The sequence below is a fragment of the Pithys albifrons genome, chromosome 6 (assembly GCF_047495875.1).
Source record: "Pithys albifrons albifrons isolate INPA30051 chromosome 6, PitAlb_v1, whole genome shotgun sequence".
NCBI lineage: Eukaryota > Metazoa > Chordata > Aves > Passeriformes > Thamnophilidae > Pithys > Pithys albifrons.
In genome coordinates, this window is record NC_092463.1 from 26,602,395 (window position 1) to 26,612,954 (window position 10,560).

The 10,560-nt window shown below is 38.9% G+C and overlaps 1 protein-coding gene across 5 annotated transcripts in view; it reads left to right on the plus strand.

The window, feature by feature from the left end:
- The window catches only part of BAZ1A (bromodomain adjacent to zinc finger domain 1A), a 65,688-nt gene extending 57,419 nt beyond the window's left edge, over nt 1-8,269 (plus strand). For 3 of the 5 annotated variants that reach the window (XM_071557940.1, XM_071557943.1, XM_071557941.1), the window contains 6 exons: nt 1,177-1,424; nt 1,524-1,747; nt 2,985-3,454; nt 4,337-4,479; nt 6,628-6,715; nt 7,250-8,269. In XM_071557940.1, the coding sequence (XP_071414041.1) occupies nt 1,177-1,424; nt 1,524-1,747; nt 2,985-3,454; nt 4,337-4,479; nt 6,628-6,715; nt 7,250-7,440 (1,364 nt within the window). In that variant the 3' untranslated portion in view covers nt 7,441-8,269. The remainder of the gene's footprint in view (nt 1-1,176; nt 1,425-1,523; nt 1,748-2,984; nt 3,455-4,336; nt 4,480-6,627; nt 6,716-7,249) is intronic. The other 2 variants (XM_071557942.1, XM_071557944.1) reach the window with 1 other exon arrangement.
- The last annotated feature ends 2,291 nt before the right edge of the window (nt 8,270-10,560 follow it).

Below are 10,560 nucleotides of genomic sequence, written 5' to 3' on the forward strand. Positions count from 1 at the left end.
CAGGTGCATCACAGGCCATTCCTGTGCCCACGGTGACTAGTGTAGCAGGCAGGGAGGCATTATATACTGGAGAGCATCATTAATCAGCTTGAGATCACACAATAGTAACTGGACTGTCACTTTTAGAAGGGAAGTCTGCAGACATTTCCATAATTAAAAGCACTGCTGTGTTGTTTCTTCCTGTCCTCAAACCTTCTTACTCTAAAATGCAAGAAATAGCTTTCAGCATTAATAAAGAAATTCACTTTCGGCTCAGCAGCAGCAGTGCAGGGTATTTCCCTTAGGTCCTTGAACAGCCCTTTTGCTTCTGTAGTTCCCAGGTGCTCACTCCAGTTTGATACTGCCCCCCTTGCTGTTCTGTGTGTGTGTCTGGCTGCTTCTGTGGCCTGGGTTGCATACCAAACCTGTTTGGAAGTACAGTCTAATTTCTTATACCTGTGTCCTCCCCATTTATTTCTAACTTAATTAGGATCCCATGTCTTACTTGGTTTGACACTTAATGTGTACCACAGATTCCTATGTGCTACATTGAATAAAAAGTATTGAGGAAACAGTTATATTTCAACCAGACCCAGTCACCAATCTGGTTAACCACACAGATGTGCACGTTCCTGTGAAGGCAGGGCAGGAATGGAGGCACTGAGGTGTGAACAGAGGGCTGAAAGGCTCTCTGTTAGACTATACCGAGCACTTGTGGGTGAGAAGTGCTCTTTAAGCTGGTTTTTGCCAGTGAAGTTTCAGGTACTTCGTTTAAATGTCAATATTTTGGGATTTCAAAGTGTATATACAAGTGAAAGTAAATTGGACGTGATTATTTTTTCATAATCTTAAGTAGATTTTGGTTATACCTTATAAATCAAATTGTTAGGTTTCCAGGTTGACATTTGAGTAAGACTTTAAAGTCTTATTCATGACCAGCATTTGCAAGTTCTAATTGAATAGGTTTTGAAGAGTAAAATCTTACAGGCTTCAGCAGCTTGGAAACAAAGGAGAAAATACTCAAGTCTTGAAGAGATAAGATAAAGGTTGTAGTAGTATCCCAGTTTACTACTGCTGTCTGTTTGACTGTCAGAGTCATACCTTGTAGTCTAGAATAACCTGGATCTTTGAAAAAGAAGTTTGATAATTCTGGTTTGTTGTTTTTCTTTTTTTTTTAATCCCCTTTTTTAATGGAAGAAGCCAGTGATGGTGGACGATCCTATAAAACAGTTCTGGATCGCTGGAGAGAGTCGCTTCTTTCTTCTACCAGCTTGTCCCAAGTCTTCCTTCATCTGTCTACGCTGGATCGAAGTGTCATCTGGTCCAAGTCCATCCTCAATGCTCGCTGTAAGGTGTGTCGGAAGAAAGGCGATGCGGAAAGCATGGTGCTGTGTGATGGCTGCGATCGAGGCTACCACACCTACTGCATCAGGCCCAAGCTGAAGGTATCTGAGGACAAAGAAGTAATTCCTTTTCACACAGAACTTGACTAACTTTTATAACTTACTAATTCTAATTTCTCCCATCCCTGCTTCTGTTTCTAGGTCATTCCTGAAGGAGATTGGTTTTGTCCAGAGTGCCGACCAAAACAGCGCTCTAGACGCCTCTCCTCCAGACAGAGGCCTTCTGTGGAAAGTGATGAAGAGGCTGATGAACAGCTAGAAGGGGAAGAAGAGGCAAACTATGATGAGATGGGACAAAGTGAGGAAGAGCATTATGAAGAAGAGCAAGATGAGGAGGATGAATCTCAAGAGGAGGAAGAGATAAGGTAAATAGATGTCTGTTAAATGAAAATATCTTGGTTATTAGGTGGAGTAATTTTTCCCATAAGCATGTATCTTGAAAGTCCAATCTGAGTAAGTTGTTTGGTTTGGTTTTTTTTTTAACTGGCAGCTTATTATGAATTTGGCTCTTACTGGAAGATTTAATATTACCAAAAGTTAGGGCCAGTGAACTTAGGCTCGCTTTTCAGCATAAAAATTCAAACTTGGGATGTGTGGGTGAGAGATGGCCATCAGAGTTGCAGTTCTGTAGAGCTACTGTTTGAATATAGGGAGAGTTTCAAACAGTAAAGATTTTCTGGCGCAAACCTGGAGTTGTTTTTGTCCAGTTTTGAATTTTAGAGGACTAGATGCATACAGTATTAGAACATTAGGGAAGACAAGATCATCTGTCAGAGGCCATATGACATTGGGAGGGCTTGAGGACTAATGCTGGAGCTGTTTAAGAAAGCATAACAAACAAACCAGACCAAACTCAACAAAAACAAACAAACAAAGAAATACCCCAACAAACCCTCAAAATTCCACACAATAAACTAAATAGTCCAGTGATAATTTCAGTAAAAATTTGATTTGATACACATGCCAATGACATAAAAGTTGAAGGAAAATTTTCTGATCTCAGAGTATTTTTCTTCTTTTTGGTACAGTCTTTTGAATTGACTGAAGCAAGGTTATTTGCAGCTCTGACAGCTGAGATTCAGTAGTTGGAGAGGACATACATCTCCTTGAGAAATAGGTTTATCTCTGAGATATTCTTTCTCTTTTGCAAAGGAAGAAGAGTCTAGAGTCTAGAACCTAGAGCGTAACTCTTACATTTCATGTTTTACAACTGGAGTTTATTTATGTGGCTGATAATAATATTCAGAAATCCTAGTAGTTAGAGTTGTTACAGTGTTACGGTAGTGACAGTGAGAAATAAGTGATTTAAAGAAATTGATAGCTGGTGCTCCAATTAATATATTCTTATTGCATAATCTGCACAGTGGATCAGTATTTTGAGTATTTCCTTAAAATCTGTGCTCCACATATTTAATTAAGAGACCCCAGGGCAGTATTTAAGGTAAAGGTAATTGAATGACTGACTGCATCAGGTTGAAAGCCAGCTGCTTTATCAGTTCAACCTTGAATGGTTGGGGGTTTTATATGCTGAATTAGAAAACTGACAGAAAAGGAATGAATGGAATATTGGGATAAATAAACATAACTGTTCATTTTTTGTAGTCCATCAAAGCAAGGAAGATCCCAAGTCAAGTTTCCATTGAAAATGAGAGCAGCCAAACTCAACAATCCATTTTCAAGTCAGAACAGTCAGCGTCAGGCAAGATACGCTTCTCGGAGTCAGCAGATTGAATCTTCATCAAAAGTTACCAGAAGGGGTTTAAGAAACATAAAACCAGGCTCTTCAGCAGTCACAAAGCCTACTTTAAGACTTAATAGCCGGACCACTCGTCAGAGCCAAAGCTCACTACAAGCAGATGTATTTGTGGAGTTACTCAGTCCTCGAAGAAGACGACGAGGAAGAAAAAGTGCTGATAACACACTGGAAAACAACTCCTCCAACTCCCTTGGATTTAGAATTGTCAATACTGCAGACCCCAGTGAAAGGCTTAGGAAGTATCCAGTTTCTGCTTCAAAACTTTCTCTTCCTGTTACTGAACCCAAGAGAAGAGGCAGGAAACGACAATCCACAGGTTAGAAAAATGTGTTTATCACAAGGAAACCCACATTCTGTTCCTTGCTAACATACTTATGTGGTGTAGAACAAGGGGACTAGAAGTGGTGCTTGAAGGCAGTTTTGCCTTTCAACGAGGCAGTTTCTTCTGCAGTGACAAAAATGAACCTTAAAAGTTTTCAGTCATCTAAAGAGCAAATACGTAATTTGCCAAGGAGATTTATCATGTCCATATTTGAAATTCTGTATTTGCACACAGTATGAAGAGACTGTTAATATGTGGATAGAAAATGTGAAAGTGATATTTATGCCTTAACCCATGCAAATCAAGTGTTTACTTACAACCTTTAGGCTTTTGGTTTTTTTTAAGAGTTGAACAATGAAGAACACAGATATAGGCAAAGTTAGTTAAATTGTGAATATACACATGCACAACAAGAAACTGCTACCAAAAGAAAAATGTTGTTTCTCTACTATAGGGCTAATAGTGTCCTTGTTTGTTAAAGCTAATACTTGGATGGTAGGGAAGTACTCGGAAAGATACAATAACCTTTTAAAAACAAAGAGGACCCAGTGTGAGACTGAAGAGTGTGAAAGACTTGCACTCCAGTGTGGCAGCCTTGTATTCTGTGTGATTTCTGTCCTTCATCACTGGGAATTTCTGAGCTTATCCTCTAACCACCCTGCTGAAAGCAGATAAAACCACTCTGAATAGAGGTTTTGTGAAAGTAAAAGTTAGGAGTAGGCAGTTTACTCTGTTTTATTTTAATAGGGCTTCTCAAGTGTTTAACAAATTGTTTTAAGATGGAAATCAGTGAATGGTGTTTCACTTTTTTTTAAATTTTTTTTTATTTTACTTGTCAGGCCTTAATGATGGAGTGTTGGTTTGTTTTTTTCCCAGAATCACCTCCTCAGATACTGAACAGGAGAAGTTCAGGACGTCAAGGGGGAGTCCATGAACTCTCAGCTTTTGAACAACTCATAGTGGAACTGGTACGACATGATGACAGCTGGCCTTTCATGAAACTGGTTTCCAAAATCCAGGTAACTGAAAGAACTATAGAGGGAATAATAATGGCTGAGAATCCTGTTTGCTGCCAGTAAAACTTGGCTTTTTATAGCATTGCCTAAACAGGGGGATAGAGCCAAGCAGTAGGACTCAGGAGAACTCTTTCATTTCAGCTTAGATATTTGATGCCAGAAATATCTTTTATGATTGACATGCTATTGGCAAAATTTTAAATATGCTTTCTGTCAGGCATTTAAAAATGTGAAATGCTTTGGTTTGAAAAAACCCAACCAAACAAGTACAGGGCGGGACTACTATAGGTAAGCTTATGGTTCTTAATTAGTTGAATTAATCTTTGATTTATGCAACATATTCTGAGAGTAGACCTGCAATATAATACAAGATACAAACAGTTTCACTCTGATTGTTAACTACATTTCAGTTAAAAGATGATTTTATAGCTTCATTCTTAATTTCCCTCTTGTTTAAATTCTAAAGTACTGGATGGTAAAGTGGGTACCCAAAGGAAGTACTACTCTAGAGGTTTTTCCTACAATAACAGTTTCCAAAGCTGTTTTTCTGCAGACTGCACTGGTTTGTCAGTTGTAAGGTACTGCTGGGACTATCTGACCCTTCAAAGTGCCTGTCCTCCCCAAGCCCTCTGGGGCAACTCTGCACAGACATTCTTGCAGGACCCAGACGCTGGTGCTTAAGTGCTCCATGAAAATTAAGAGTGATAGCTGTTAAATGAAGTCTTGAATCTCTGAATTCAGAATCACAGAATATTCTGAGTTGGGAGTGACCCACAAGGATCATCGAGTCCCTAAGTAGTTGTAAGGATTGATCTATCAGGACAAAGAGAATGATGTACAGACATGTATGAAAGATGTAAGCATGGAGGAGGAGGAGGAAGGAAATTTTGAATGAAACACAGATTAATGTCTGCCTACTAGAGTACTGGAATTTTGCTGGAAAGGGCAAGAATATAGGTGAATGCATGAAAAGGTGGAGAATTCCATTTAATTTCTGTCCTGAAATGAAACTGCTAGAATTCAGTGCATTCCAGTTTCCCTGAATCAATCATAAGGGATAGTCTGTATAGTTTAGAAGTAAAATCCCTACCTGAGTGACCCAAATTTTCTTCATCATGGTAGAAATTTTAGTTTAAGCTTTTTGCTGCTTTTTGGACAGTGTAAAGAATACATTGAATGGTCAGTGCACAGCAAGCCAGAAAGAGAAAATTACCTTTCTTTTTAGTAGTTACATAAACAGCACTCGTAAAGGGAAAGGAATGAAGTATATGTCAATTGAATTCTGTTTCTCTACTAATTCTTTCTCTAGGTTCATTTACAGGTTGCACTTGATATAAAGTAAAATCACAGGCCATTAACCAAAAACTTGGTTTTAAAACATACATGACAGTGCATATGTATATGTTTCCTTGGGGGGAGGAAAAAGTCACATTTGGACCAGATACCTTTTTCTTTTACTCCCTTTCCCTTCTTTGTGAGTGAGACAGTCACACTAAGCTTAGTACTTACTGGAATTCAAAATTTTCAAATAGCCAGTGCACTTAAAGGTTAGGCAGTCCTTTTCCTCCCCTCACTCTTTATCATATAAATGTTGCTCTTACTAGCTCTTTATCTCTGATATTTGTGTATAGCATCCTGCTTGCTGTGGAAATGTTCATTACTTTTAACACAAGTAAATGAAGCTTAACGATTCCATTTCTTCAAAACAGTTAATAGTAATGGAGTCAAATTTGTCATTACACATGATTTAAAGAGCTTTCAGTATTGTAATATATTACAGGAAAATGAAAATTTTACAGTCATGGAAATAATTCTTGTGCTTGACAGATGGGAATAGCTGGAACACCATAATGCTTATCAGGCCATGCAATTTTCTTAGAGTTGCTCACAGAGTATTTAGGATTAGATTTATTCATTGAATTGCTGTCTAATAGTTGTTGTGGTCTGCTACTTTAATGATACGAAAATGGAAAAGCAATACCTGAAACCTAGTATTTAGTTCAGGAAATGAAGGTGTTTGCCTGGGACTCTATTTATTTAAAGGCAAAACATGCTCTCTGCTAATACATAATTTGATTAACTTTTTACATAGGTAAAGTTTTAAGTTTCCATTTCTTTGTCTGTGAACCTTTCTGTTGTATTTTTTTTTAGGTACCAGACTACTATGATATCATCAAAAAACCTATTGCCTTAAATATAATCCGTGAAAAAGTGAATAAATGTGAATATAAGTTAGCGTGTAAGTATTATTTATTGAAAGGGGTATTGAACCATGTTCTATCACTTTAAATTCTTGTCCTAAAATAGTGTGTCAGACAAATAGAAATCTGAAATTGTGTTCGGTTTGGGGTTTCGTGGTGTGTTTTGGTGTGGGTTTTTTTTAAAGAGCAGTTACTAATACTTTTTTAAGATCTGTTGAACATAGTTCTTTTACATCCAAAATACATGATGTAAAGATAGATAAGAAAAGAGCAGCTGTGAAACTACTGGTAATTTCTCAAGCCTTTGATGTCAGTGAGTGACACGGGTGAAATATTTAGAAAAGGTTCCTGTTTGATTTGTATTTCCTGTATTGATAATCAGAGAATTTAAGAATGTTTATACGGCACTGCATCAATACAATGATAGAAACTGGACGCACATGTAAGGACATTTTTGTGTTGCAGTTCTGTATAAGATCACTGTACTAATTCAGTGGTGTCATATGGCTTTATATACTGCTCTCTGATGACTTGAGATGTGCTAAATTAACTTCTTTGTTTTTATTTGCTAGCTGAATTCATTGAAGACATCGAGCTGATGTTTTCGAACTGCTTTGAATATAACCCTCGTAATACAAGTGAAGCAAAAGCTGGAACTAGACTTCAAGCTTTCTTCCACATTCAGGCTCAAAAGCTTGGACTTCCAGTTACATCTGGTAATGTGGACCACACTGCTCCCGTGGCAAAGAAGTCACGAATCTAACCTCTGCCTTCCAAAGGATTTTTTGAGGGAATTTATTATGTTCATTAAAATGAATTGTTAAATTACGCAGTCGTCATGTCTGTTTAAAGCAATAACAACTGTTTAACCACCTTGAAGTGTGGCCTGCACTATATTCTCATTGTAATATTAAGCACTCAGGAGAACGTAGGAAAGATTACCTTTGCTACAGTTTTATTCAGTGTCTAATAATTTTGATAGATGTACTGGATACAGTACTGGTTTACAGAGGTTTTGTACATTTTTATTACATTCATGTGTCCAAATATCTTCTGGAAGTACTTTGTTTTTTCCTGCACAAAATAACCTTGTTTCATCCTCTAGATTTTGTAGGAGCTGTGGTATTGAGGGCTTTATCAACTCAGAGAAAATCTTCTGCTGTAGCACATTTGAAGAAACTGTGTGTTCTTAAAACTTGTTTGAGCATATCTTCTCAACACTACGCATGAATGAGTACAACTGCATATCTTTTAAGTACTGTACCAGTGCTGGCTGGAGGTATTCAGTCTGAGTTTATTGAGTAGATATTTATTTAGTATTCAAAGTAATTTGTGAATTTGTTTTGTATTTATAAAATTTGTACTCGGGGATTAAAAACAACAAAAAAAAGAAATTGTTCCATAACTTTTAAATTTTTTTCTGGGGTTCTTTTTTGTTTGTTTATTCCCCTCTAACTTGATGATCAATCAATAAATACCTTCTTGTGTCCCTGGCAGTTCTTCTAGCAATGAGTGAATTTACAGGACTGTATTCTAAGTTTCTACATAAACTTTGGAAGTGTACAAATAAAATGACACATTTTTTCAAAGTATTTTGAGCTTGCATGTCATTTTGAGTTGTACTGTTACACCACCTTCCCCATTGCCTTACGAGGACAAGTTGCTGGAGAGAACACAGCAGAATCTGGTTCTGACCTGAGTACCCCAGCCAGCATTTTTGGCAGCTGCAGCCACTGTGATACCTGGTCCCTGAGGGATGCAAATGTCCATTGGTATGTAAGGAGTAACGTAAGAAGTGTAAGTTGTATAGGTCTTTAATTTGGATCTTTAAAAGTGTAAGACCTACAGATTTGTTTAGCTGACCAGCAGCTGCTTTAAACTATCCTTAGTATCCTTGGTTGTTTTACTTTCAATATTTATTAATTTAAATTTATTAACCTCAGTTTGAGTCAATAGCTTTAAACCAGTCCTGCCCACCTGGAGGTATGCCACACAGAAAAAAGTATGGACCAGAAGTTTGGAGGTAGGAGTGAGGACTAAGAAAAGGGAAAACATGAGGCTTGCTGCTGCAGCACCTTTTCTCCCTGTGTTTGTGCTACCTTTTGTCAAAGCTCTAACATCTGAACTGATCCCAGCCTGTGTTACCACCAGGGTAACGGCTGTGCAGTATGTCTCAGGAGCTTCAAGCAAAATTTTTCACAAAGGTGTTGAAATGGATAGGGTCAACAGCTTCCTCTTGGATTCAAATTAATCAGGCTGTACCAGAATCTTCAGGAAAACAGGCATCAGGCTTCCTTGAGCTCCAAGTTCAGCATCTGCCCTCCAAGCAGCAATTTAACAAGATGCAACAGTGAAAGTCTTTTTCTTCTTGGTAGCTCCAATAGTTCTTAGCTCTGGCATGTATCCAGATACTGCTCCACCAGCTAGTTTTCCTGTTGTGCAAATTCTGCCCCTTTCATTCATGTCAGGGCTAGGAATTGCTGAGTAACTACCCTAGGCAATTTCTTCTCATGCTTTTTGAACATAACTCTTCAATAACCATGGGATCAGTTTCTCTGGGCTCCAACCCAAAGGACTCTCTCTTCCAGGAAATCTCATTATTTCCTCAAAGATAACTTGCTCACCTTCTGGCCACCACAGACCGCCAAAGATGCAGAAGACCAATTCTTAAAGTGACTGCTGCTATTGGAAGCAGCTCTTCCTACCCAAGGAGGATGAGGTCAGAAGAAGGCATCTTCAAATGCTGGCTGTAGCCTTCTGTGGTGGTTGCAGTCAAGCTGATACTTGCTGTTCATGTTTAGGTATCAGCTAGCAGCACCAGTGTAGTGAAGTTGTTGTGCCAAGTCCCTTCACCTGTCTTAGGAGAGAGGTGACCACCTTGATTGGCCTATCCAGTGTCAGATTTACCTGCTGGAAGTTTAACTTCTGGGAGCCTTTAACAATGCTGGAAGGCTTGTGTTGCTTTAGTCTGGCAGCCCATGTGACAGATGTGAGCCAGCACTCTTCTTTGTGAGGCACTTGGGCTGGGGCCACTGCCCCTGCACCCAGTGCTGCATGGCTCTTTTGCAGAGGCTGAGGTTTAAAGTATTGCAGGAGAAAACACTTAAATGTTAGTATTAACAATAAAGAAAGACAACCTTGGAGGAATCATAGCAAATACAGACATTAGAAACCAGTAAGAAGCAGCTGAAAAACAGGTGACCTTACATGTATAGTTATAGTGAGGCAGTGTCAGACCCCAAGCAGCCCCACTCCACTCACTGCAGAAACCAGCTGCCCCACAACCAGCCATCCCTGCAACTGTCACAGTCCAGCAGTGAAGATTCTTCTATGGACATGAGCGGGAGCAGGTCTCTGGGGACACCACACCAGAATCCCACCCCACATCATGTTGCTGCTGTGCTGGTAATCTAGTACTTTAGGATTTAGGAGATTACACTTCTGGTTTATGATTTTTGAATCACTAACGAAACCACTGAATTAACTCTTACTGTGCAGCGACCTTGTCTCTTCCAAGTTTTATCTGCATTTAGATAAGTAATATCTAACATTGGTCATGTTACCTACTGTTCATCACTGTCGTAACTGATTCCAGCTAACACTTCTTGAGACACCAAGGACTGTTTCCACCCTGCAATAGCCTTCTCATTCTAAAAAAATTGCCAGTGTCCAGAGGATTGGAGATAGTTTTCTGTATGACATTTGGCTGGAACTCCAGGAGATCTTTTCCCTGCACTGAGAAACTGCTGCCTTGATCTTCACAAGTGACTTCTCAGTCTAGTTCTGCAGAGAGGCTCCTGGTGCTTTACCCAGCTTGCTGCAAGGAGATAGTCTGAGATTTCTCAGCCTGTTACCAAGTGATATATTCTTCCTCCTGCCCTTC